We start from the raw sequence: 27,734 nt of genomic DNA, 5'->3' as shown, positions 1-27,734 counted from the left end.
CAGCTATTTATGGGAGACTAGGAATACTAATATCCTAACTGTTCACGTGATCACTAAGGCTCAGTTTTATATGAGAGATGGGCTGAGATAGGCTGCCATAGCGGATAGGATAACTACTAGGCGAGGCTGAAACTATATCATTCTCTTAACGCTAGACTCTGGTCTTGGAAATTTTCTCTTTGCAGAGTTTCTATCACGCATGATAATGGGACAAAAATATATAGTTTTTGTTATTGATATAAATAAATAAATAAAATTGATTATTTATTTATTTTTTAAAAGTCAAGACCATAATCAAAGTGAGCTATATATTCATGGACAAAATTTGCTGCATATTAAAAAAAAAAAAATAAATAAAATAAAATAATAATTCATATAAGATATATTTGCTGCGTATTAAAAAAAAAATAAATAAATAAACTAAAATAATAATTCATTAAAAAAAAAAAAAAAAGAATGATACCGGATTTTCCATTTTTCATGGTTAACAAAAACCATTTTTTCTCATATTCTTTTAACTCTAATTGAGTTCAGTCAATATTGCTTTAATATATTATCTAAATTGTAGTGAGGCTGTAATTGCATTGTTTTTGGAGACTCAGCTCTTCATTTTAACATATATAAATACATATGTATATGTACACATGTATATATGTAATGCATAGATTAAGCAATAATTTTTTTAAATTTTCTAATTAATTAATTTATTATTATTTTTATTTTTATTCATTTTTTTTTCAGAAATGCTCAATTGTGTTTTATGCTTATTTTAGATTTTCAGAAATGGCGAATAGATATGCCGCAAAAATGGTATTCTTCAGATCTGCTCCACTGTAACTTGATATTGTTCTCTATGAAATGGCGATACTTAGCTACAATTGAGCAGACAGTGTTGGCATCCAAGGAGAAGCTGAACAAGATCTCCGCAAATGCTTTTCAAAGATAATCGCAGACTCGAACACAAATTATAGAAAATTCCTATACTCATTGGGACAATATCCAGATAGATAATCATCAAATTTGGTATTCACACACACACACACTCGCATATCATTATTTAAACTCACTCAGATTATTACTGCATAATTCTATAAACAATTCCAATGGAAACTCGAATATATAGATTTTTAAAATTTTTCTTTTATTTTCTGTTTATATTACAAATACATTTGTTAAGTTTTATGACGTTTGTGTTAACATTAATGAACTCGTTACGCGCTATAAATTCAAAGAGTTTGCTTTTTTTCATCTATTTATTTATTTATGCACTAAAAAAAAAAAAAAAAGAAATTTGATTATATTTGGATTTTAGAATTATATGTTACAGTTACGACCTCGCCTGGACCTCGTCTATGTTTATGCATTGTTTATAAACAAATGGAATTACGCCTACGGATCGGACACTAGTTCATTATTGTTGCAATACATATATTTTATATATATGTATATATACGCGATTATAACTATTAGCTGTCCCGTTAGTTGAATTTTATATATATATTTAATATTTTTATATGTTATATTATTTATTTACAAAACAATGTTTTTTATTTATTCATTTTTTTTTTTTAATTTTGCGCATATTATCTATTTGAATAAAATTATTTATTACATTTAACTAAAGCTAGGAAAAAAAAATGACTTACTTTAACTAACGTTTCTTTACTTTTTTGTTTTTTTTTTTTTCTACTCATATTAACGACTCTTGTGCAAAAAAAAAAAAAAAAAAAAATTGATTAAAAAAAATTACTACGACTAAATGGCCCACAGCTTTAGAGCTGAGGGAAAAAAAACGCTTCTCTTCTGCTTTATTTATTACACGAATGATATCTGTTGTTGTTGTTGTTGTTGTTGTCACTGGCAACATTGCAGCAACAATCGTGGCTTGGCGTGGAGCACTGGCCAAGACTAGTCTGGGTGGTTCGCTGATGGCCGATGGGCAACGGCAACCACTCGCGGCTCTTTATTTATTATTGCACCAAATTTCCGTTTGTTTTTGTTTTGTTTTTTTCTTGACTTTTGTTGTTGTTGTTTTGTTGTCTCTTTTTGTTCGTTCGAATGCCCGATCGACGCAGCTCAGCTCGCGCTTATTGTCCAGTATTCGAGTCGGCAGAGTCAGTTGGGCGCTGCCATCCAGGTCGGCCACCTACTCGAACCCAGGCAGCTAGCAATATTAGGACCACCAGGCGGCTCGCTGCGCGTGCGGATGGGCGTGCGCGTGGGCGTGGGCATGGAGCCCGGCAGCGGCGGCAGCCGCCGCATGCTGATAGGCGGCGGCGCCATTCAGCGCCACCAGGTGATGGGCGGCGGCATTCTGCATGGCCGTCGCCGTGCTGACGCAGTCCTGGGCCAGCTTGGAGCCGTCGCCCAGGCAGGGCTTGCCGTTGCGCACCAGCACGGGCACCGCGACGCGCCGGGGCGAGGGCAGCGCCGACGGATGATGCGGATGGATGGCGTTGCCGTGTATCATGCCCGTGTGCTCGTAGCCCTTCTCGTTCTGGGCCCGCTTGGTCTTGTAGCGATGGTTCTGGAACCAGATCTTCACCTGCGTCGGCGTCAGCCGTATCAAACTGGCCAAGTGCTCGCGCTCCGGCGCGCTCAGGTAGCGCTGCTGCCGGAATCGTCGCTCCAGCTCATACGTCTGCGCCTTGGTGAATAGGACGCGTCGCTTGCGCTTCTTGTTCGGCATGCCGTCGGCATTGACGCCGCCGCCGCCGCTGCCGTCCGCGTCGTCCACATCGTCGATGTCCTCCTCGATGCCGTCCTCGTTCAGGCTGTCGTCGTGGTTGCTGCCGCTGCCGGCGCCTCCATCGTGCTTCAGACTATTGTCGTTGTTGTTATTATTGTTATTGTTGTTATTATTATTGTTGTTGTTGTTGTGTAACGCATGCGCCGCTGACGTGCCGCCGGCTGCAGCGCTGCCATGCAGCGTATGTAGCGCATCGCCCACGGAGAGCGCGTCGCTGTCCGCCGAGCGACTGTAGCTCTTGTAGTCGCCAGAGAGGGCGGGCGAGGTCTGGCAATTGGAGCCAATGTATGTGTAGGAGACCTCGGAGGTCACTGGTGAGGTGCTATCCGGACTGGCTGGCTGCTGAGTACCTGATGGGAGAGAGGGAGGAGAAGAGAGAGAGAGAGTGTGTGTGAATTAGTTACTGTATTTAAATCCATTGAGATGGAAAAGAGTTGTTATATGATATTCGTATGCTATATAATATATATATGCTGATTTATGATCATCATGATCACACTAGAAGTTCTTATTGACGTGTGATATATATCGAACCTAAATATGCTATCGATATATCTGTATGATCTATGAGAATTATGATCAGGAGCAGCAGAAATAGTAAAAACTTTGAAAATAGTTTATATTTCCTATACATACTCGTATATTTTTGAAAATTTATAATATAAATATTAAAATTAGTAAAAAAAATATACGAAAGCAAAAATTTTGTATTTTTAATTTATTTATTTTTTAATTATTTATTTTTATGTCTTCATATGCTACGTTATTTTTAAAGCCACTCAAGCCAAGGTTCAATAATTGAATTTTTTTTTTTAGAAGATTTTTTATTCTTGCTTAAATTAAACCCAAATTAAATATATACATTTGAAATGGAAGCAAATTAAAAAAAAAAATAATAATAATTATCTTTCATCGGCTAGCAAAATTTGACAATCAGAACTCTGTTCTTATAGTAAAGGGAAAATAGGCATCGAAAGATGAGTAGGTACAGTAGAATCCCGATGATTCGATATGGAAAAAGGATAGGATTTCTTTTTTCGATTTATTGCGATTTTCGTTTTAACGGAGTTTAAATTATCGAGACTTCAAATTGGAAACTAGCATTAATTCTGAACTATTTGCACAAAAAATTACTGGAAAATATTTCTCTACTATTTATTTATTAGAAAATAGCGAATCTGCTGAGCTGAAATCCCATTGGCAAACGAAATGAAAGTTGAGCAATCCAAACTTAGTAAAACACCTAAATTGCACTACCAGGAAAAAAACAATGCTAAAGCCTGCTTTTATGTATGCCTAAGAATATGTATATTTCTATATGCTATAAGCTATATGAAACAGCTAAAATGTTGCGCAAGAAATTTGAAAGCAAACTAGTCAAAAACTAGGGCTGCGGCCCACAGCCTGTATTTATCTAGTGCCCGACTCTGCTCAGCCTAGTTATAGAGTCAATTTGTCAACAATTTAGAAAAATTAATGCAAACACACACAGAAACATACAAAAACACGCGCAGGCACACACCCAATGGGCATGAGCAGGCAGAAATTGGCAGTGGGTAAAGAGCAGAACCGCCAACGAGTCGTACAATTGGATTACTCTGCAGCTAGAGAGCTGCAGGGATGAGGGATGAGGGATGAGGGGTGGCAGTGCAGATGCAAGCGACCCTGACTCGAACCACGAACACCGCAGAGCGCAGAGCGCGGAGCAGGGAGAGGCAACAACTAATAACGTCAATTAGAAGGAGCGGGCCATTGACTAGGCTCGATCGATCGGATGCTACCTGGTTGACTGGGCTGGCGGCAGAGACAGAGGCAGAGTCAGGGGCAGAGGCAGAGGCAGAGGCAACCCTGCAGAGTTACACCTTTTAGGGCGATTGCTCGTCTGCCTTCTGACCTTCGCAGTGTTGCCTTTTGCTATGGCTGTTTGTGTGCGATCTTTTCATTCTTTTATTATTTTTGCTGTTGTCATTGTTTGTGCGAGTCAGAGAGAGAGAGAGAGAGAGGAAGAGGAAGAGAATACATAACCAAATGCTAATGAAAATACATTAAGGTCTGCAACTGGGAGACAATGGGATGCGACACAAAAGCCAAACCTCAAACAGCGCTGCCTCCTAATGGCCGCCCCTGCCCCTGCTCCTGCCCCTGCCCCTACCTCTGACTTCTGTGTGCCGCATCCTGCATCCGGCTCCCTATCCTCCGCTCTTGCCCAACGCCCACTTTTGATATCGCTAATACAATTGCCTTGATTTATTGGCCAGAGGCGTTTGGCTTCTGCCTTTGTGTGCGATCCACGCATTAGAGACTATCTCAAGTCTGGCTTGCATTGCGCATTCCGTTACAATTGACTAAACAGAACTTTGAGCAGCGGGAGGAGGGCCGTCTAACCCAGCCCCAGACCCGCTCTCAGTCCGCCCGTCCCCGTCCAGCTCGAGGCTCGTCCTCACCATGACAACTCAACAAATTAATAACTTAATATAATCAAAACGACTCGACTTACAGCTGTGAAATTTCCCAAAAAAAAAAAAAAAGAAAATTAGAGAGAGAAAAAAAAAACAGCAAACAGGCAACAATTATAATTTGTAGCTGAGCACCATATCAACGAAAAGACAAAAGGAAAAAAATGAAATTGGTATAATAAAACAAGGAAAGGCCGTGCAAAAGCGAGAAAGGACGAAACGGAAGTGCGTGCCATAAATTTCCAGGCTTATACGAAAGGAATGACTGAACAATGTTGTGTCCGCGACAACAACGCGGCAGGGGACGGCGACAGCAACGGCGACGGCGACGGCGACACATGAACAAAATAAAAAATATAAAAAACGAAAAGCGAAAAAATAAAAATAACAAAATTAATCCTCAAGTGTGAAGCGCATACAAACTATTAGTCAAGATTATGTTTGGGCCGCAGTTCAGTCGGGGGTTTCGGCTCGGCCCTGGCCCTGGGCCTGGGCCTGGCAACGGGGTGGTTCCGACCGCACGGCCACTTCGCATTTCAAGCACCTGAATCGACACATCATATCCCAGCTAACTGCACTCCATGCAAGCCAAGCCGAGCCAAAGGCGTCTGCCCAATGGGGCGTGGCAAGGGTTAGCCCTCGACTAGCCCTCGACACACGGACTGCGCCCGTAGATATGCAAACACAGCTGCCTTTTGTGAGGCAATTATTGAACAATATTATTAGGCGTTCACTCTCAAATATCCCCTGCTCCTCCTCCTGCTCCTGCTCCTGCTGCTTCCCCTGACTCTGCTACTGGCACTGCCCTGTTAGCTCTATGGATATAGCGTAACTCCGGTAGCCGAGCGCCTGTCTAACTGCAGCTGGGAAGACCTTCTCATGCCTCGCAATTGCATGGGATATTTCTAGCTTGAGTCCATAAATAGAACTTCTTGAAGATGGTTGGGAAATATTAAACCAATTTTCTTGATAAGAAATTAGATGAAAGCTCTAATCTTAAATGCTTGTAGACTTGAGACTAGAGTGATCGATACACATATATCGGATATTGTTAAGTACCTCTGATTTGGCGAGGAAAAGCTAGCTTAAAATATAAGAAAATTCTAGTTCAATTGTTGAACAGGGAGACAAATGGAATATGGGCGGATACTTATGTATATATATGTACATATATATGTACATATATCAATCATCGTATGCCCTTTCAACAAAGAAAAATATATATATAAACTAAATTAATCACGAATCTTCTTTACATACATCGGATCACGCCTGCTTCTGTCTCTCAACGAAATTTTAAGAGAATCCATTTTCTGAAATTTTCAGCTAGTTTAACGGAATGAGAGAGAGGGAGGAAACTTAGTCTAAAATATATTAGATTTGCAATATGTGGGAACTAAGCGTCTTTCATACATTTTCCTTTACCATTGAAATATATCTATGCTCAAAGTGAATTCTTAGCAAGTCTAAGCTATGTGTAAAGGGAATTAAACTAGCTTTAAGCTAAATGTAATAATTTGGATACATTGAATTTGCAATCTAACGGCACTTACCATATAGCTCGTTCTCCTTGATCCACGCACTGCGGCCCGAGTGGGTGAGCATTGTCTGGGCCATGTGGTGGTACGAGGACATCTCGTCGAAGCTGCTGGCGAAGTTCTTTGGCAGATACTGGCCGGCGGCCAGCAGATGGGCGGCGGCCTGTGCGGAGGCGGCGTTGGCGTGGGCGCCCATGTGGGGCATGGGTGGCTGGGCGCCGCCCGCGCTCTGGTGGTGCGACAAGGGCAGCGGGGCGACTGGGTGATGCGGCTGATGGTGCAGATGAGGATGGTGGAGCTGCTGCTGCTGCTGCTGCTGGTGGTGGTGGTGGTGCTGGAGGTGGTGGTGCTGCTGCTGCTGTTGCTGTTGGAGGTGCTGCTGGGCCGAGTGATCCGTGGTCTGGTGATCGCCGTGCGCTGCGGGCGTCACATGCTCATCCGGATTGCTGGGCGGAGCCGGTGGCAGCGCTGAGCTGGGCGTGGGCGACAGAGCCGTGGGCGTCGGATGGCCATGCCCATTGCTCGACTCAGCGCCCAGCTCGCCGCTGTGGCTGTGGGTGCTGTGACTGTGACCGTGGGTGCTGTGGTGCGCGGCCGCTGCCGCCGCTGCTGCGGCACTCTTCAGCTCAGAGCCATCCAGGTTGAGTATGTCGGATATATGAAAGCCGGAGCGCTGCGACGACGGCACCTTGGCATCGAAGAGGCTGCAAAGGAGAGAGAACAAGAGCAATTTAGTTTCGATTGTCGCTTCAGCACTTGCCGCCACATCCGACATCCGGTGTCTTGCTCTGCTCATGAATGAACGGACAGGAAGATAAACACAATGGCCAACAAATTGGTCGGGTCACAGTTCGTCGCACTACCTACGGCTCTACCTGTTCGCACGGCCTCTACCTGCCGCGCACACTGACTTCGACCAGGGCCAGGGCGAATTGCACTCGTCGCTCGAATTTTCACACTTGCTGGGAATTAACTTTGATTAAGTGCAGCCAAATCGCTGGATTATTGACACCTAGCACCGAGCATGAGTCTGGGCTCGCACTCGGACTTGGATCGGCCGTAGGCCCAGTCTTCAGTCAGCGTCTTAGTTCGAGGCTAAGCCAGGGCTAATGCAAATTTGATTTTCCACTAATACCATCAACAATTAAACGCAAATCCGCCGCCGTTGCTGCTGCTGCTGTTGCTGCTGCTACCTGGCATCGGGTTCACCTGAACCTCAACCTGCAGGCTAGGCCAGTCCGGCTGGGCTAACTATTTGCCGGCCACATGTTGGCGCAAGTAAAAAGCGCTCTCGCTTCCGGTTTTTCCACAGCCGAATTTTCCCAAATGTGCGCGCGAAATTCCCACGCGCTCAGGTCCATCGGGACCATCATCAGCGGGGCATTCCCCGCATGTCTGAGCGGAATTCCCTTCGGCCGTCGTCCCAACCTTCGGCCAGACAGTGTGACGCCGCTGCCGTCGTCATCGTCGTCGTCATTTGCCTCGTTGTCTGTTGCACACATGTTGCCCGGTTGGGGTTTCCCTGCAACTCACCTATGGGAATTTCTAAGCCAGCCAGCCCGAACAGGCCAAGCACTTGAGCAGCGCTCGGCACTGGGCCTTGAGCACTGTTGAGCATGCACCAGCCCAGCAAATCTGCGGATCGGCTCGGGGGGAATTACGCGGTCAGCTCGAAGCGGTTCGCTTTAGGATTTGGGTAATTTGCTTGCCAGCGGGCAAGTGCCCTAACCCACAGATCTGTTCAATGTTTGGCAGTTAGTGACTTGATTGGATTGCCGGCAAAGCTCGTTACAGCCGAGCGGGATTAGTGTGGGCGCAGCTCATTAGCCGAGCAGGGGGCATGAAATAACACAGACAGGGGCTATAGAGTACTAAAGGCGGACTAGACTATGAGCGTGTAAGGCACCTAGAATATCAACAATATATTTATATTCGAATTACTTAATCTCAATTGTGCTTCACTTGAGGACAAGTTTTAGTTTGACACGCCATTGAAGAGATCTAGTAGATCGATCAATTGATAGTTCAATGGATCGTTCAGTTCAATAGATCATTCAATGGATTGTTTCATGGATTCCTCAATAAACAGTAAATAGATCGTTCAATAAATTGCTCGATGGATAATTCAATTGATCGTTCAATAAATCGTTCAATAGATTGTTCAATGGATTGCTCAATAGATCCTACCTCAATGAATTGAGATTATGTTCTAGATGCGAAATATGCCATTAATTCAATTTTGATATGGATATGGATGTGCATATACAGAGAAAGATGGAATGTATAGATATCTTAGATATCAATATAAGAGTTTTTCTGGTTTTTTGCCCAAAAAACTTTGCATAGGCATGAGCTTATGAAAGCTTAAAGTTAACTAAAGTAAAAAGTTACTTCAATTTAAATTAATACAGTTAAGTAAAGTAAAGTAGATCCCATATCCAATAGATGCCCAACTCAAAACCCTCAATCCAGCCACTCACAAGAGCAAAGCTCAGAGCGAAAGAGATGGCAAGAGAGCAGGAAGAGAAAGAAGATTTCCTATGACTTGACTCAAATACTCTTAAGTAAATCCCATACAAAATGCAAAACTCCAATAGTCAAGTGAGCAAATCCCTGTGCAAAGCTCAGTGCGAAAGAGACGGCAATAGAAGGAGTAAGAGAAAGAGAGAGTGCTAGTCTAGCAAGATCTCTTGCGTTCGTCAGTTCGGCTTACCCGGGCAAAGCGTTGCGCAGCGCCGCCGGATAGAAGGCAGCGGGCAGCAGGGCGTGGCTCCAGGGCGGCAGGAGTATGGGCGACCAGGGCAGGAAGGGCGCAGCGGCAGCCGCTGCCACCGCCGCCGACGAGGGCACCATCAGGCTGCTCATGCTGTGCAGCCCGGGAAAGCCGCTGAAGGCCGCCGCGCCCGTTGGAATGCGCAAGTGCTCGGCGGCCGTCAGCGTGGCGCCGCCCGTTGGCGTCGTCGTCGTCGGCACCGTGGTGCTGGCCGTGCTGCTGATGATCTTCGCCGCCCGCTCCAGCGAGGGCGTCGACGTCCGCAGCGGCCGCTTGGGCGTTGTGGGCGTGCCGGGGCTAACGGTCGCCGCGCTCTGCGGCGAGGCGGGCAGGCTGCCGGCGCTGCCCAGGCCGCTGCTGTTGCCGCTGCTGTTGGTCGTCTCCGCGGCGCGCTCCTTGTGCTGCTTGGCGGGCGTCCGCTCCCCGTTGGCCGGCTGGCTGTGCGACGTGGTCATGTCCGTGGCCGTTGTGGGCGTCGTTGGGGGCGCCGGTGGTGCGAGGGGCGCGGCCGTTGGCGGCGTTGCGTTGCCCGATTTGCGCCGCTGCTGCGCCGGCGGCGGCGTCGGCGACGGCGTACCTTTGCGTTTCTCCGCCACTTTGCGGCCGTACAAATTCACAAGTGTCACACGTGCAAAAAAAAGTGAGAACGAAGTGAAGTATAAACAATGCGTAGATAAATCCCCAAGGGATTGTCTAGTACAGCCAAACACTATCTCAACACTTGGCCAGAGCTTCACGCGCACCGCACGTTATCATAATAAGTGGCAAGGCGATTCACTGCGATTTCGATTGCGATTTGTAATTCGATTTAGTTTGCATTTAGTGTTTTGATTTTGGCTTTGATTAGATGCGATTCCGGTTCGAGATTCAATTCGAGCTGCTCGTTCAGACTGATTTCGATCTTGTTGTCGACTCGAGCTCGGTTTGCGTTGTCAGCCGCACTCTAAACATTCCAAACTGAAGTGTCATCAACAACTAACGAGACATCAAGAACTCGACACGAGTCCAAGCAGCCAACGGCGCAAAAGTACCAAAAACTACACACACACACACACACACACACACAGAGTCAGTGAGACAGACACGAGCACACACACACACTCACACACTCACGTAGGTATGCTTTGTATATGGTGCATCCATCCACCATTGGGTATATAGCCTCACACACACACACTCGCACACATAGAGAGTCTCTCTTCTGGCTGTTGTTTAGCCGCGGCGCGTTCGTCGCATTTTTACTAAGTGGCTTCTCATGTCCTTTTCAACAAGGATACTACGTCGGCAGCAGCAGCAGCAGCGGCAGCAGCAGCAGCAGCAGCAACTATGTGAGTGGCTCATTCAACCACCAGCAATAGAGGCGGCAGCAACAACAACCACCACCATTTGTTGTTCAGCGCGCATCCTTGCGACAGACAAGGCCAGCCTCTACGTGTGTAGGGCTGCCATCTCGCTCGCACTCGCACGCAACAGCCGGCCGACGACGACGAGTGCCCACTTGAGCCGCCTCTCTATGCCCTCGCTGTTCATGTATATATGCCTGTGTGTGTGTGTGTGTGTGTGTGTGTGTGTAGAGAGCTGCCATTGTGCCGTTCGAGTATCGGCCCTTTAGACAGAGGCAGAGACTGAGGCTGAGGCTGAGGCAGCCAGCCAGTCAGACAGCTCGCCGCATCCCAGCGTACTCTGACGCCTCGCTCTGGACCTCTTTCATTCATGAGCTTGACAGACTGACAAACTGACGAACTGACGGACTGACGGACTGATTGGCTGACTCGCTGGCGACTTTTCGCCCTGTCCAGCACTTCATGTTGTCAACAATTGCCGTGTCATTATATTGTATTTATCATTATCGCCGTTCCTCCAGCCGACCAGCTCCTAGCCCAGCCGACCAGCTACTTGTGTATGCGTGCCCGCGTCTATGGGACATCATTGTCTTGGAGTTAAGCGGAGATGCTCTTGCCCTCACCACAACTGGCATCTGATTAAAGCACTGCCAGCAGCTCATCAACTGACGCCACGCAGGGAGCTCGCTCCACAAGCAGAAACAAACTTTAGATTATGCTGAATATCAAAGCGGGTCGAGAGTGAAAACAGACAGAGCTGTCTGAATAGTTGCAATATAATTAATATTATGTAGTATAGTATATAAACATTATATACATGTTATAGTATATTTCTAAAATATCCATAAGACATACATATAATAAATATCGAGGTATATCAGTTGTTAATCCACAGAACTACGAATACCTTTGGGTACTTCATTTTGTTTTTGCATATGATATGAAGTATATAGACTCTAGTAGAGCTAAGCTAAGACTCGTACGATGAGGAAAATTCAATTTTATATGACATTTGATTTGCCAACTATACAAATAACAAATCAATATCAAATAATGTTCTGCCGTAAAAAGCTATATATAAACTACTTAAATCTCTCGTACTGCTGTTGTTCGATAATCTTTGAGAAAATAGTTGGAAATAAAGCAAAAATCGTAAAAGGCCGATATTACATAAAATATTGGATATTCCGAGCGCAGTTAATTATTTAATTATAATAATATTTTTTAATATTTGACACCATTTAATATAAATATTGAAAATAAGGTTTCTAGTTTAAAGTCAAGCCGTCTCATTGATTACTAAAATATAAAAAGCCCAATCAGGCAAACTAGATTTCTGAAAACAAATTAAGCTCAATGAGCTCAATTTAGTTTTGATTGATCCTTCGCAATCTAATCAAAATATTAAATTCATTTTTTATTTATTTTATTATTATTATTATTAATATTATTATTATTATTATTATTATTATTATTATTATTATTATTATTATTATTATTATTATTATTATTATTATTATTATTATTATTATTATTATTATTATTATTATTATTATTATTATTATTATTATTATTATTAATTTATTTATATTTATTTATATATTTTTTTTTTATGTAAAAATACAAATACAGAACGTCTATCAAAGTAGATATTTGGGGAAAGGTTGAAAATTATATTTAAAAAGGTCAATAGAGTCTTCTTGTTAATTTTTAAAAGAGTTGGTCTGATCATAAATCAGAATTAGCTTATTTATTTAGCTGAAGTACAACTTAAGACTATAACACAGAAATTCCACGCTCGAAATATATGAGAAGTACACAAGAATATCAACAATACGCTGGGATTGTATTTGTATTTGCACGACAGGCATAATATGTAAATTCAAAAGATGAATATATATACTAATATGAGTAAAAATAAAATTATGATATAAAAATTATATTTTATAAAATAGAAAATGTGAAAAAGTTTTTCATAAATTAAAGTTAAGGAATTTTAGTAAAATGTCTCCAACTGAAATTGGTTCACTTAAAAATACATACATATGTATATATGTATAAATCATATCATATTGAATGATTTTTTCGTTGAGGAATCCGAGTGAAATTTAATTTATCTGTTATGATTATTATTACAGCTATTATTATTTGATTAAATGCTATTATATATTATATAAGATTATGCACATATGAGGACTCATTGAACTGATTGTTGTTCCATGTAATCGTGACGATTCGCCAGGCACTTGAGCAGAGAGTCGGCACATTTGATTCGATGCGATACGATTTCATAAGTAAAGCTATGATTAGATTCAGATTCGGGCTATATACATATATATATACATATACATATGTATATGTGCATATGAATAGCATGCGTGTATGCTATAGCCTGTATATACATACATATGTGGAGCTGTCGCTTGTCTAACATTATGGAGCACACCCAATTCTGTGTGCGTGTGTGAGGTTGTGTGTGTGTGGATGGGGTGGGCCTCCCATGGAGGGTCTGCTGAAAGGAACATCATCAAAACGACCATTAGCTAACTTGAACAATGCCAAGAGGACGCGTGCAGGGCGAAAAGTTTTAGCAATTGAAAAAATAACATGGCAGACATGGCGTGCCAGGGCACCCACTCTATATACGAGTAGGTAGGGCCCCCCTTTCCGCCCCTCCGCCGCCACCTAGTGCAATGGAGGGTCTCTTTACATAAGCAGATCGAAGCACATATGTATAGAAGCCACTGTGGCACTCTATGGCCGTTCATGGCTCGGATTACAAATGAAAATGGGAAAACACGCGCACTACTCAACCTCAAAAAAAAGCAAAAAGAAAACACACACACACACACACACGGAGAGAGCGGCACTGGCATGCCTGGGGAAATCACGTGCAGTGCCGTCGGCGTCGCTGCTGCTCCGCTTGTTCTGGTTCTGGCTCTGCTTCCTCTTCTTCATCATCGTCGTCGTCGTCGTCGTCGTCGTTGCGCTACAAAAGTGGGCGCGTCGCTGGCGCTGCCGCTGGCCAATCGGAGCGCGGCGCGAGCGAGCTAGCTAGCGTGCATGGCGCACTTGCGCGCTGCTGCTGCTGGGAAATTTCCCAATTTACAGGATAACGGTGACAAGGGAAATTTTGTAGCAGCGACAGAGGCAGTGGCAGAGGCAGCGGCAGCGGCAGCATATATCGCACGCCCATTTTGTGCGCTGCCTCTTCTAAATACGAGTACATAGCGAGCGTGTTATGTGCGTATGTAAAGTGTGTGCGTGTGTGTGTGTGTGTGTGTGTGTGATGGCCATTGTTATGCGCTTAATGATGATGTTGCATTTAACAATAGCAGCAACAATAAATACAACAGCAACAACAACAAGCAGCAGCAGCAGCAACAGCAACAGAAGCCGAAGCCGAAGCAGGAAGCGAGCTAACCAAAGTAAAAGCCTTTCAACGCTGGCAGCGACGCGATGCTCGCACTCGTTGTTGTTGTTGTTGCTATTATTATTTTTTTTATTATGGCTGTTGTTGTTGCTGCTGTAGTTTAGCTTCCGCAGGAAGTTTAAGTAGCCAGTCAGCGGCAGCAGCAACAACAACGCGCCCGAGTTTCTCACATTGGCAAATATACATAGATATATCTCTGTATCTCTCGAGCTGCATTTGTGTTAGTCACTGTGTATCTATGTATGCCTGTGTGTGCGGCATTCAAATTACATACAAATTCAATTGAATTTCGCGCACAAAACTTGTTCTGTTTTTCCGACAGTTGCAGCTCCGTTCGCCTCACTTCACCTATTTATATTTATTTATTTATTTTTATATACATCTACATATACATATACATATACATTTAAATGTATATTTTTTCTGCTCTTCTGCTTATTTTTCTTTCCTTTTTTTTTTAGACACTTCAAAGTACTCTAACGGGTTTGTTGTTGTTACGCTTCTTGTTTATTGAAGTTGTTATTGTTGTTGTTGTTGTTACTGATGTTGTTTTGCTTGGCCCCTGCGTATTTGTATTATTGTTTAGGGTTAAGTAACTTGCCTCAATTGTTGTCTCATTGTTTTCTTCTTCTTCTTCTTCTCAGTTATTGTGTCAGAGCTTAGATTTTGTGTATTTAAGTTTGGCTAATGCGAATCCCTCAGCGCTTAATCCCACTAGCCATTCAACAATGGCTGATAATAAAACTGGCCCAGGCTGTGTCTACGATCCACTTGGAGCATATTTTGAGCTCGATTCATGCAATGTTTTAGAATTCTTATTGAATCGACGTAAATATTATCATTCTATTAATTTTACCTTATCTACATATAATGAAAGGTACGAAAATCGTATCCATATCCATTATACAACGTTAAATTGTTTTTATTTATAATTTTTGCTATCTACCCAGCACGTAATATCTATAAATACCAATCAAAATTGTAATGCCACAGCTTAAAACAATATTAAGTCTATATTAAGTAGAGCAATGCTATAAATAATATAAATATTAAGTAACATTTACGTTCATAGATTTATAAATATATATGTATATTAATTGTGATTCAAAGCTGTTTAATTTTTTAGATATATTTATATTTGTTTTGCTTTAAAATAAATATTTCTATGATTAAAAATGTTTATAAAATGATTTTCAGTTCAAAGTATTTAAGTCAACAAAATTTACACATAATATTCAGATAACTCTATAAATTAAGCAAAACAATAATTGATATGAAAATCGTTTATTTTAATAGTATAAATATTTGTATAGCATAAAATATACAGCAAGTGTAGCCATAATAATTTAGTCATATAATAATTAAGTAATATAATAATTAAGGAATATGTTCAACACATTTTATAGATTTATATATCAATCAAGTCCAGTAATTCTTAATAGATTGTCAAATGAATTTATAGATAGCCCTATGTATATTCATAACTATTCATTGTATATTTCTTAAATCGATCTCTTTTATTATAATTATTTTTATTTCAAATAACTGCTATAAGCCTTTCCTAACTCTCATGTAAATATTTGCTAGCTTGAAGATTTCTTTGTATACATTTCTCAGCTCATTTGGTAGATCTATCAGACTTTCAATAATTTGTGCCCAGTCACTCGCTGATAGTTCTACATAAGCTCTATTTCATATATCATGAAAGCACTCAGAAGCGCTTGTAATACTTCTAAATTGTTGTCCACTTCCGTTCATAAATTACGGCTGAGGGCCGTGCTCATATATTCCTTCAGCATATTCTAGATTAGAGCTCTTATCGTCCGTGCGAGTCTTTGGAGGAAATTGCATGTTCTTCTCACAAGTACATACTCTAGCAATCTAGATCTAATTAACAGTACTTTGATTTGCTGCTGTCTAGCCTCATTCAAGATTCATGGTCGCTGCTCTAGCCGGTCGCTGAATGAATATGCTGGCCAGACGCTTTCAGTTGCAATCGAGGTGATATAAACGTATATCTCGACTTGATTCGCAGCTGTTCCATGGACAGGGGGAACCGAACTCCAACTGAAGTGTGACAATGCGTAGGCCACTTAAACGAGCCGTAGCCGGCAGATACAATTAACAACAATGCTGACGGCTAATGTTGCTGTTGCTGCGCTTGCTGCTCTTGCTGCTGGGGATTGCAGGCTATACAAATGCAATAAAATATGTTGAATGTCAGGCAAAAACCGCGCGACAGTTTGTCGGATTTCAGAATACGGATTTCGGCTTTTAGGGGCGGGCGGTCTAACAACCCCAATTAAACGCTTCGTTGCCAGCAACTGCTGTATTGAGCGTAAAAAATCAGACACGCACAAACACACACACACACACACACACAGAGATACTCTGGCTGGAGAGGGGGGAAGTGTTGTAGAAGAGTTTTGTTTTTGGCAAAAGGTGTTTGCTTAGCTGCAGGCTTGTTAACTGTGCGCTATGCTGCAGCCATGGCTCAGAGAGTGTCATGCCCTGCACACCTTTACACACACACACACGCACACACACATATTCGAAGCTGAGCGCAGCCATTCATTCAATGCTCGTTTATAGCAGCAGCAGCAGCAGCAGCAACAGCAGCAGCCCGTCTCATCCATTGTCATCCATTTTAATTTACCTTCCGGTTTTCCTTTCGTTTCATTCTGTCTGCGTTCGCCTCCTGCTCTCTCCCTCACTCTCGCTCTCATTCTCGCTCTCACTCTCGCTCAGCAGCTCGTGTTGTCAATTGACGGCCATGACAATTTGGGTTTCAGATTCGTTGCGCGGAAGTGATTTACCCAAAAACTGACTTTGTTCCAAAGGAGTTTCCAATGGGCGGAAGCAGCTCATTCAGCGCTCGCTCACCTTTTGCGCAATATAGCATAGCATCGACCATTTGTTATTGATTGATCTTGGGTTTGTTTAACAAGCCCCTGGGGTCTCTTTCGGTCAGCTCGACTGGCGTGATCAATGTAATGCCCAGACAGCCCCCTCCCGCCTCTCTCCCTGCTTTGTTTGCCAATACCGAGTCGAGCTCACTTCCAGCTGGAAGCTGGACTCTGATAGCCTCGCTCAGCTCTCGAAAGCCGAAAGCGGGAACTCGTGTTAAATAAACACCCATCATTGGAAAGAGAGCACCTGTCAAACGAATTGTCTCCAGGTGATACTCCCGTAAGGATATAGAAAGCGATATTTGATTTGTGCTAGCCAAAGATTATCAAGAATAAACTTGCGACATTTGATTCCTAATCGGGTTTCTAATAGTTCAGTGAGTTGAAATTTGGATTGTTATAGTGTTTAGTCTTAGAATGACCATTGAGCGATACACATCATGAATCTATGTGAGTTATGGAATGTAGAAAGCTGTATATGAAGTTAAATATTTGATATTCAGGAAATATATTTAGAATTTCGCAATATGGCATATTAAAACCATATTTAAATGTTCTCTATATATAGGAAATCCAACTTAACATATAGGTTTAACTATGAGTTCTGAGACCTTCAATGAGCATACACAAGGAGGGCAAGCATTAGATGGACGAGCTGCAGTGCTCAAACGTGATCATGTCCGACGGATTGACATTGGTGAAGGTCATAAACTCCTCAATACTCTATCGCAGATTTATGGCTCATGCTAGAACAAGTATTAAGCAGTCGGTTGCATCCGACTAAAACATTTAACATGTTCTATAGCCTGTATATATATATTTAATACCTTATTGAAAAGTTTCTCTGGTTCCAAAAAGATTGCTATGCTATGTTAAACTTCATTTAAGCTCGACTTAATCGTAAACATAATAAAAACTCTGCATATTCAACATGACCTCTACTTTACATTCAACACATCATATATCAGCACATTCAGAGGCGAATAGCTATTAATTGAGTAGATTCAGAGTCAAACAAAGTGAAAATTTGTAGCCAGTTAACTGTGAGGAAGCTCTTTGGCTGTTTGTTTGCTTAGCTGTTTGGCAAATGGCATAAATCAGCTTAGGATACTTTCACACAATTGTCATTGGCGTTGGTAATCGAAATTCCATGCGAGATGCAAAGCGATTTGATGCGTGCAGCTTACAAAATTTAGATAAATTACTTCCTACTTTCGAGTCGCCCTCGGCCCATTCGAATCGAGCGGGGATGGCGGCTAATGCCATTTCATGGCCTTTATTGAGAGGACATCGACGCTGAATGGGAAGAAGAATCGGAATCGGAATCAGAGTCGAAGTCGAGCCTCGAGACTCGAGACAGCGGATGTTGAGCGCTCTCCAGGCGAGTGGCTCGACGTTGGCTCCGAGTCAATGGATCGCTAAACGATTGAAGGCAGGCCAGCCTCACACAAAAGGCGGCACAGCCTCATTGACTAATAAAAAAGTGCCGATGTGTGCGTGCGTGCGTGTGTACAGCTGCTAGAGAGACCTGGACTATGAGCATCTAATTGTGAGTGCCACAGCCATAGAGCAAACCCGAACTTGACAAATGGGTTTGCGCCGTGTGTCCCACTGTGCCAGAGCCAGTGTGTTAGCCAGTCGGGCAGTCGGCCAGCCAGCCAGTTAGCCAGCTAGCCAGTTAGCCAGTCAGTCAGTCAGCTAGGCCGAGTTTGTCAGTCATGCAGTCCCGCTGAACTTCCTATGCGCACTTCCTACTTCCTTCTGCACAGCGTGACGCATTCGCCAGATACACAATTTGCAATTTATTTCAAATGCCAAACAATTTCAATTGCAATATTTTCATGAATGGCACAGCGGCACACACAGAGACACACACAGAGAGTGAGAGAGAGGGAGAGGGAGAGGGAGGGAGCAGGACAATCGCCTTTACACACACCTTGCCCAGTTTTGTGGTATTGTCTTTTGGACCCTGCATCCGTATCTCTGACTCTCTGCCCATGTCCTTTGTCCCTTTAATTGCTGCGTTTTGTCAGCTTTGATTTGTGAATGAAGGCGGCATTCCGCTGAAACTCATTAAAGCCAACTTCAGCTGCACGAATAACCATTTCTGTTGGCCGCCGTCTGCGCCCACTCTCACTCCCACAGGCACTCCCACGCCCACGCCCACTCCCACTCCTGCTCCCTCTCCCACAGTGGCATGTGGCAGTGCCTGTGACACTTCAGCCAATCACAGTCCTCATTACAGGCCAATCAAATCGAAAAAAAAATACTAAAATAAGAAAGAAAATAAAAACAAAATCCAGGACTGATAACTCTTCTGCTGTGGCTCTGACAAAGACTGACGAAGATTGAATACAGTTGAAGTTGAAGGAGTTAAATATATTATAAATTATATATACAGTCGAGTCTCGAAGGTTTGTACCACGCCAAATCAAAAATCGCGATAAATCGAAAAACAATTCTATTACCTTTAAAAAATTCTCGATAATTTTAATTTTTATGTAAATCGAAAAAAAAGAACTCTATCATACTCTCGTAATGATATATAAGTCTTGGTATTCAATGAAATAAGGTAGTTTATATAATAAGAATTTAGGCTCGACTGGTTGACTGGAGAATCTGTCGATCTTAGGTTAACTTTCATTACAATTAGCTATTATATAATATAGATATTAAGTTTTATATTTGGCTGATGCAGATAAATTTAAAATTTTCATTTACTTTAGGTGCGTATTGTATAATGAACATTCCTCTAACCTTCCAGGAATCCTTTTACCCAATTAGGGCAGCACTTGAAGCCTTAGAGTAGTATGAAGACATATAGCATCCATATAGAGATTCGTTTTAATATATCTCGGTTGGCTTCTTTATATGCTGAAATTTTATTCCCATGCTATCTATTGCATTAGTATGTATACAGTAAATATATCAATATGAAACAGCCAGAGATCTGAACAGCTACAAATGTTGTGAGGATTTCGTGACATGTTCCATGCAAACAGCGAAATACCCAAACCGAGTTTAGGGCAGAGCTTTGAGTCTAGAGAGCTGCGATATATGGCTGCATAGTAAATGCAAATTTCATTGTATTATATTCACATTCGCATGGCGCATGCGATCTGTTAACTGACGGACGGACTCACTGGCTGATTGACTGACTGATTGAGAAACTGGCATTAAATGTCACAAAGTCACACGTGGCGTCGCCTCGCGTCGCGTTGCCTCGCTTCAACTCGAAAGCTGTGCAACATTTTGTATGAAATGTATCAATTTCTGTTTTCTGGCCCAAACTGTCGACCGTTTGGGCTCAACATGCTCAACATGCAGCATTTTGTCTTTCGAGCCATGACATGTGCCACGGCCCAACAGACAACGCCAACAACAATGACAACCAGCGCCGGCAAGTGGCTCCTTTGACAGCGTCGTTTTAGCCACGCAGATACCAAAAAAAAAAGACCAGAAAAAAAGGAAAATAGTTCGCGGATGACAGTTTGGGCCATGAAGGCGATGGCTAAAGCCAAATGCCAGCCAGAGTTGTCGAGTCTCTTCAAGCAATTATCAGCTGCCAAATGTCTGTTCGTTCTCCACGATTTCTTGCAGCTGCCTGACCAAGTCAACTTTGACTTGAGTCCAACTCGTGGCCTCTTGACAACTCTGCTAAATAATACAAAAAAAAAGAAGAATATATATATATATCAAGCAAAGCAGCGCGACTTAACGTTAATATTTGCGCCCAAGGAACAAAAAAAAAAAGGAGAACAGAACAGAAAAAATAAATAAAAATTATCGCGCGTAAGGGGCGTATTAAACGCATTCAAAACATGCAACAAAACTCACTCAGATACCCTACAATAATACAAAGCGATTTGTTAAGTGCTTGGACAGACCTCTGTTTGTATAGAAATTTGAATGTAGAAAAGAATTAAGCTAAAAGTAATATAAATAAACAAATTTGTATTTTTTAAATAGAAAACAAAAAACCAAAAATTAAAACGAATAATAGTTTTTCAAGAAGAAGCTTGGTATGGCTCAATATATTTTATAAATATCAAGGAGGAAAGCTGCATCATATATTTAAATTTTTCTATTTTTATTATACTTTTTAATTATTTTTATTTTTTTTGTATTGAAAAAAAAAAATATATACATATTTTTTACAAATAGTTTATTTATTAAAAAAAAAAAAATATATTTCGTTTAATTTTTTTTATTCTATTTTTTAATTGCTTATAATTATAATTATTTTTATTTTATTTAAAAAATTAATAAAATAATTTGTTTGAAATATTTAATATATTTTAAAAACTATTTTTATTTACTTTATATTTTTGTTATGTATACTTTTTTAATATTTTGTATTCAACCATTTTTATTCATTTGCATTTTTATTCATTATCTGTATGCTGTTTCAAAGCCAAAGACTTTTCTGTTTCCAAATACAGTTGTTAGAATATTTTTAAGATTTTTTTATTTAAGCTTAAGAGCTGACTCGCTTTGTAAATACATGTTTATATTATATATTTAAGCGAAATGCGTGAATAAAAAATAATCTATTTGTTGTCTAAAATAATTTAATCAAACCCGCTTAACCTGAAAATAGACTCTGAATATTATTTTGCCTCAGCTATTATTATATTTATTTATTAAATAACTTAATTATTTATATTTTATTTTCATTTTATGCAGCTAAATTGCTTAATTTTCAGAAATATGTTTAATTCTCTTTACTCCCAAATAACCATACGCTGCATATATGTAAATATATATGGATGTACAAAAATCAACATCAAGTCGAGGGTATTTGAGGTGCCTGCAGGCCGATCGGACAATGTTGAACGTTTAGCTGGCTGGCTCTATTCGTGTGTGCGCTTTGTTTACTTCCTGGCTCATCCGACGGGGACGACATCCACATCGACGACGACGACGACGACGGCGACGGCGATGACGATGTCAGCATATGCATATATTCCCAGGCATTCGAAGTTTACGATTTTTGGAGTACGTTCAACTTGACTGATTGCGTTTCCGAATTGCGTTTAGCAACGCTTCTCTCAGCGCAATGCTTGTTGTTGTTGTTGTTGTTGTTGTGTTATTAATAAAAAATAGTATCATCAAATAAAATTATGTTTTCGAACTTCATATTTCAGGGTGCCAGACAAGTGCATAGCGTGTCCTTTTCAACTCCAGAAGAGTGAAGTGAACTGAAGTGAAGTGAGTGCGCGCCGACTGCTCAAAAGGGGACAAACTTAAAAGACCAACTGGTTATACAGATATGCAGATATACAGATATATGTATATACATATATGCATAAATATAAATAAATAAAGAATCGACTTAGATGTTTGACTGGGCTGAGGCAACTATTTACTTGCGATCTGTGCACATTCTTTGGCCTTTGTTGTCATTGTGCAAGAAACTTAAACAGCATTGAGAAGAAACATAAGCAAATATACAAATTAGTTCCATTTAGGCACAGGCGAGAGACAACAAACGAGATTTCTAATTAAAATTACAGCTGGATTTCAGCTCGAGCAACAACCTGTGCCCCATTCCATACACAAAAAAAAAAAGAGAACAAGAAGAGGAAAAAAAAAACGAATTGCAACCTGTGGCCCGAGGGAAAACCCAGGCAGCGGCTCAGTTTTTGGCCAAGAACCTCAATGAAAAATTAGCCGTGTGACAACAGAGCGAGCGAAACAACAAAATAAAATGGGAATAAAAATAGAATTTGCTTTTATTTGGCAAACAGTATTATCCGAGATTAGCCGAGGGTTCGATGCAACGATTATGGACAAACCCAATTAAAGTAAAATTTGTTAGAGAGCTACAGAGAGAGAAAGAGGGGGAGAGAAAGAGAGACACACACTCTCTTATTCAGTGTGTGTGCGTGTGTGATTTTCCAAACGATTTCACAAAACATGTGTTTTGGTTTTCAAAGTGCAGCCGTGAAAAACCCCGTCGCCCGTCGCCCGTAGCCGTAGCTCTAGCTGCTGCTGCTGTCCAGAAATGCGAAAGGTGACAAAGTGGAAATAATGCGCATTGTTGAGTGTGCCGAGCTGCGAGCTCTCTGGCTGCAGCGACACCTTTTTGCCCTCGGCTTATCACACATGCCCGGCCAGTCAGTCAGCCAGTCAGCCAGTCAGCCAGCTAGCCAAGTCCACATCACAATGCCGTAACATTGGCTTAGGCCAAACACTCGCGCGCGTATGTGTGCGAAAATCAGGGGCTTAAGACGGGCTGATATACGATCTACATGTGTGTGTGTGTGTGCGTGTGTGCGATCAGCACAATTTCATTATGTTATGCCATTAAATGTTAATACATTTGTGAATTGATCCCTTTAAACTTGGTCTTGTGGCCGTTTGCTTTCGGGCCGGGTCTGCAATCGCACTCGCACTCGCCTTTTGAGCCTTGTTTTCGCTTCGCTTCTGTTTTCTTTACTGATTTAAAATCAAATTGTTTTTAATTGCCGCAACGATTTCCTGGAAATCTTTAGACACCTTACACTCCCGACGGCACCTGTCTCAACTGGAAAGCGAATACCTATGCAGATGCTTATGACAGATCTAGGGGAAGGCTGCCAATCTATGGGTATCAATTTAGATATGTATTGATATGGGCTTGTACATTTCGAGACATTGTAAATAAAACATAGAAAAAGCTATGCGTCTCAATTTATACCTGTATAAATATTTATATACTATCAATATAAATATTTACAAACTGAAAACTTTTCTAGTAGCAAAAGCAAATCTAAAGTCATTTTCATTTCTAAGCTATAGCTGGATACTGGATACTATATAATATAGCTGACTTACTGTATATATAGTATACAGACAATGTGGATGGACTATACAAATAGATAAATGGATGGATAGAGAGATAGATGGATAGACCTAGATAGATGTATAGATATAGTTGGTATTAGATGCCCTCAAATTGTTGAATACAGTAAAATCCGGCTATAACGACTCCTTTTATAGCGTCCGCAGACGTTATTCTGGCCCACAGACAAACTAATGTGAAGTAAAGTATCTTCCGGCTATACCGACGGTCCCTTGAGTGTCGTAGTAACCGGATTCTACTGGATAACCAAAATAAGTTTTTTTTTGTGGTCTCTAATCTCCTTGCTATACACATTTATAAATCTATTGAGAATAGAGCTTTAGGCTAAAGTTCTGAATCATTTGCAGAATAGTTAGCTTATTATGTATAGGGTGGAGTAAAAGACTTTACTCTATTGGAATGTGCAGTAGCTATTGCAAGTGGCGCCAAAAATGAGTTGGATTGTGTCACCAATAGGTTGTATATCATTTAGTCAGCAATAATAAATAATCGAGGTCTGTTACAAAAAAGTCCTTGGAGCAATTGTAAAGCATATACAGTCGAGTCTCGATAATTTGTACCGCGCTAAATCGAAAATTGCGATAAATAAAAAAACAAATAAAAAAAACTCTAATCCCTAGAAAGAAATTCGTTCTGTGTAAATCGAAAAAAAAAAAAAATAAATAAATAAATGAATAAATACAGATGCTTAGTATATTGATATAGATAAGTTGTAGTCTGAATTAAACAATATCTATAAAGCTATACACCATACGCTATATAGGTAGTACTCCCAGAGTTTTCCTAAACTCCCAACGATGCTGTGAAGTCTGTGTAAATCAACAAAAAAGTTTGTCATATATTGAATAAGAAATTGTTGCATTGAATTCCTATTAGTCTATATAGATAGATATCGAATATCAAATAGTCAAGAAAAAACTCCGTCGGCATTGCTAGGCAGCGACTCTTCGACCCTTGAGTCGCTGTGATTGTGACTGTTATCCGTTCATTACATGAAATGCTAAATGCTAAATGCTAAACGGTAAATGGTAAATGGCGCAGAGCCAATTTGGCTTGCCTATGGTCTAATGGACTGTGGCTTCTGGGTTTTGGGTTTTGGGTTTTGGGTGTGGGGTACTCACTCGTAGACGTGTTTGTTGTATTCATAATCCGGCTGCATGCAATAATCTGGTTGATATACATTGTTTGTGTAATAGCTGCAATCCTCAAAGTAACCGCAATTCGGATTATAATTGCTCATAATTAAAATTTGTTGACGCTCTTGCCCGTTGGCGTGCCGCTCCCAAGGGACAACAACAATAACAATGGCCAAAACAAAACAAACAAAACAAAACTTTTGACAAATTTTGTAGATATTTACATATACATACGTATATGTATAGATGTATATGTATTTGTATACAACACTTGGCACTGGGTGGGTGGATTGCTTGGGTGGCTTGGCTGGTTGGTTTCTCAATTGCACATTGATTTCAATTAACTTTTGAGCCGGCGGCAATTATTTGCACGATTTTGCAACGCGACCGGATCGATATTTAATGCGCGATCGCTTTTTAATTTGTGTACAAATATAATAACTATTTAATAGCAGCGACAGCACAGAGCGTGACAGAGAGGGGGAAGCGAGAGGTGGACGTAGCGAGAGGAGGATGGGTGAAGTTGGCCAAATGGCTTTGTCACGATAGTTGTCGTGTCACGGCGCGGCCTGATTTATTATTGAATCCAATTCAAATACTAATTCATTTATGGCAATACCATTTAGTGCAATTTGGGGCTCAACTCAATTCATATCGCGGTCCACTTGACGCGACGAGTGCGATGATTGCTAGCGACGGTAGCGACGGCTCTTTCCGCTTTGGGGCTTTGCGCACATTTTACGGTGGGCGCTGGCTGCTCGCTGGCTGCTCGCTTGTGTCGTTTGTATCGAGAGGTGCGCGCGCTTTTGACTGTCGCTTCGTTTTCAATAGGCCATCAAATGCCAGTCGACGATCCAGCCAACGAGCGAGGCGAACGAGCGCGGTCCACTTACGCACTCGCTGATAGGGCCCAACTAACTAGGCAAAAACAAGCTGAAGGCGCATGCGCATGCGTCATCTCTCTCTCTCTCTCTCTCTTGCTAACACACTCTCTATATCTATATATATATATATGTCTATCTCACTCACGAGCTGGCGATCGGCGAGCGAAATTCAGCAATTAGCGATCGATGCGTTTAGTTTTTGGACTGCGTCAAATGGAATCAACCGACACGGACGAACTGGGGGCCAAGATCGAGCGTTGCCTGCGACTGTGCCTGTGCCTTGCTTCGATCCACACACACACACACACACATATAGAGGGAGACAGAAAGAGAGAGAGAGAGAGAGAGAGAGAGTGAAGTGGCGCAACGTTCGACACTTTAAATGCTACAACAATCACTTATTAAAGTCAAATAGGTATTAAACAAAAAGGTAGAAAAAATAACCGAGTTAAACAAATATAAATAAAGTACACAAGAACATTGACAAGCGACGTATATCGATAATGTATCACTGCTGTGCGTGTGTGTGTGCCGTGCAGATATCGCTGACATGCATATATGAATACGCATAGCAGCAGATACATATAGCCAAGCTTATGAATATGTGCCGAGGCACGGCCCCAGGCCACAGACACAGACACGCGGGCAACAGCCAAACAGCCAAAGATAGTCGCAACGTTTGCCGTTGATTCCAAATCGGGGTTTTTTCTTTTTTTTTTTTCTGCTTTGCTTATATTTGTTCTTGTACCCTTTTTAACGATTTGGTGATCTGCTGCCGCTGCAACGGCACAGTGGTACGAGAACAGGCCAAAAATGCACTTCGAATTGAAGTGAGAACATTTTTATTTCATAATATTCAGGAAAATAATCATACGAGTTCAAAATTAAATTAAACACATCATATAAATGTATATAAATTATATAAAATATATAAAATTTATGAATAAATCTAACTTGACCAAATAAAAATGATAGGTAATAAAATTATTGTGCAGCAAAATTGTGATTAACAATTTAAAAATAACCTAGATTAGCCTAAGATCAAAGAATATATATGTACATATATTTTGTATATATACATTAATAAATATTAATCAATAATAAAAATTAGAATATATAACATGCTCAAAAATTATAATATTTTATATTTTATTTTACTCACAATCAAGATTAAACTAAGATCTACGAAAATTAATTTTTATATACATAAATAAAAGTTGATCGAATCTAATAAACATAAATATAACAAGTAAGAAGACTCTAGTCGAGACTGCTCGACTAGGAGATACCCTGAACCCTCCAAGCTGATATTCTTATCATTCTGCACTTCTTTTATGCACGCACACATACATTTACATGCATCCACCCTCACGCGCCCGCGCTCTGCTAACTGCGCAATAAGCAGCGACTGCGCTTGGGCTGCGCTGCAGTGTGGGCAATAGTATGAGAATTTACTTGGTGAATAACTTCGTTTGTAAGCATACGATCTTAATGAAATTTTCAGGGCGTAATAATATGGTCAAAATGTGTGTACATTCCAAAGCACAAGTCTCTAGTACTTGAAATACGTTTTTTACAAATTGAGGGCGAAGGGGGCGTGGTATCCAAAATCTGTTGATTACAAAATGTTTGTATTCTACATATATATATACACAGTAAATCTGAA

General features: G+C 41.2%; 1 protein-coding gene across 2 annotated transcripts; it reads right to left on the bottom strand.

The window, feature by feature from the left end:
* Positions 1-1,125: 1,125 nt before the first annotated feature.
* Positions 1,126-26,137, bottom strand: vnd (ventral nervous system defective). 2 transcript variants are annotated; one of them, XM_089263878.1, is made up of 3 exons: positions 25,170-26,137; positions 6,759-7,447; positions 1,126-3,099 (listed from the first exon to the last, which is right to left on the bottom strand). In XM_089263878.1, the coding sequence occupies exons 1-3, from the start codon at positions 25,286-25,288 to the stop codon at positions 2,174-2,176; spliced, it is 1,734 nt and encodes a 577-aa protein (XP_089120004.1). In that variant the 5' UTR covers positions 25,289-26,137; the 3' UTR covers positions 1,126-2,173. The 2 variants fall into 2 exon arrangements, with proteins under 2 accessions (XP_089120004.1, XP_030245943.1); XM_030390083.2 differs by lacking the exon at positions 25,170-26,137 and adding an exon at positions 9,457-10,794.
* Between the last annotated feature and the right edge of the window lie 1,597 nt (positions 26,138-27,734).

The sequence above is a fragment of the Drosophila navojoa genome, chromosome X (assembly GCF_054131105.1).
Source record: "Drosophila navojoa isolate 15081-1374.11 chromosome X, UAZ_NAV_1.0, whole genome shotgun sequence".
Taxonomy (NCBI): Eukaryota; Metazoa; Arthropoda; class Insecta; order Diptera; family Drosophilidae; genus Drosophila; species Drosophila navojoa.
Note: the sequence above shows the minus strand (reverse complement) of the source record. Positions and strands in the feature narration are given on the sequence as shown.

Bases quoted from the DNA above. Each gene is read 5' to 3' on its own strand.
- vnd (XM_030390083.2), bottom strand. From the start codon at position 9,971: ATGACCACGTCGCACAGCCAGCCGGCCAACGGGGAGCGGACGCCCGCC. The intron at 7,448-9,456 runs GTAAGCCGAACT...TCTCCTTTGCAG, and splicing joins CTGCGCAACGCTTTGCCCGG to CCTCTTCGATGCCAAGGTGC. The intron at 3,100-6,758 runs GTAAGTGCCGTT...CTCTCCCATCAG, and splicing joins CAAGGAGAACGAGCTATATG to GTACTCAGCAGCCAGCCAGT.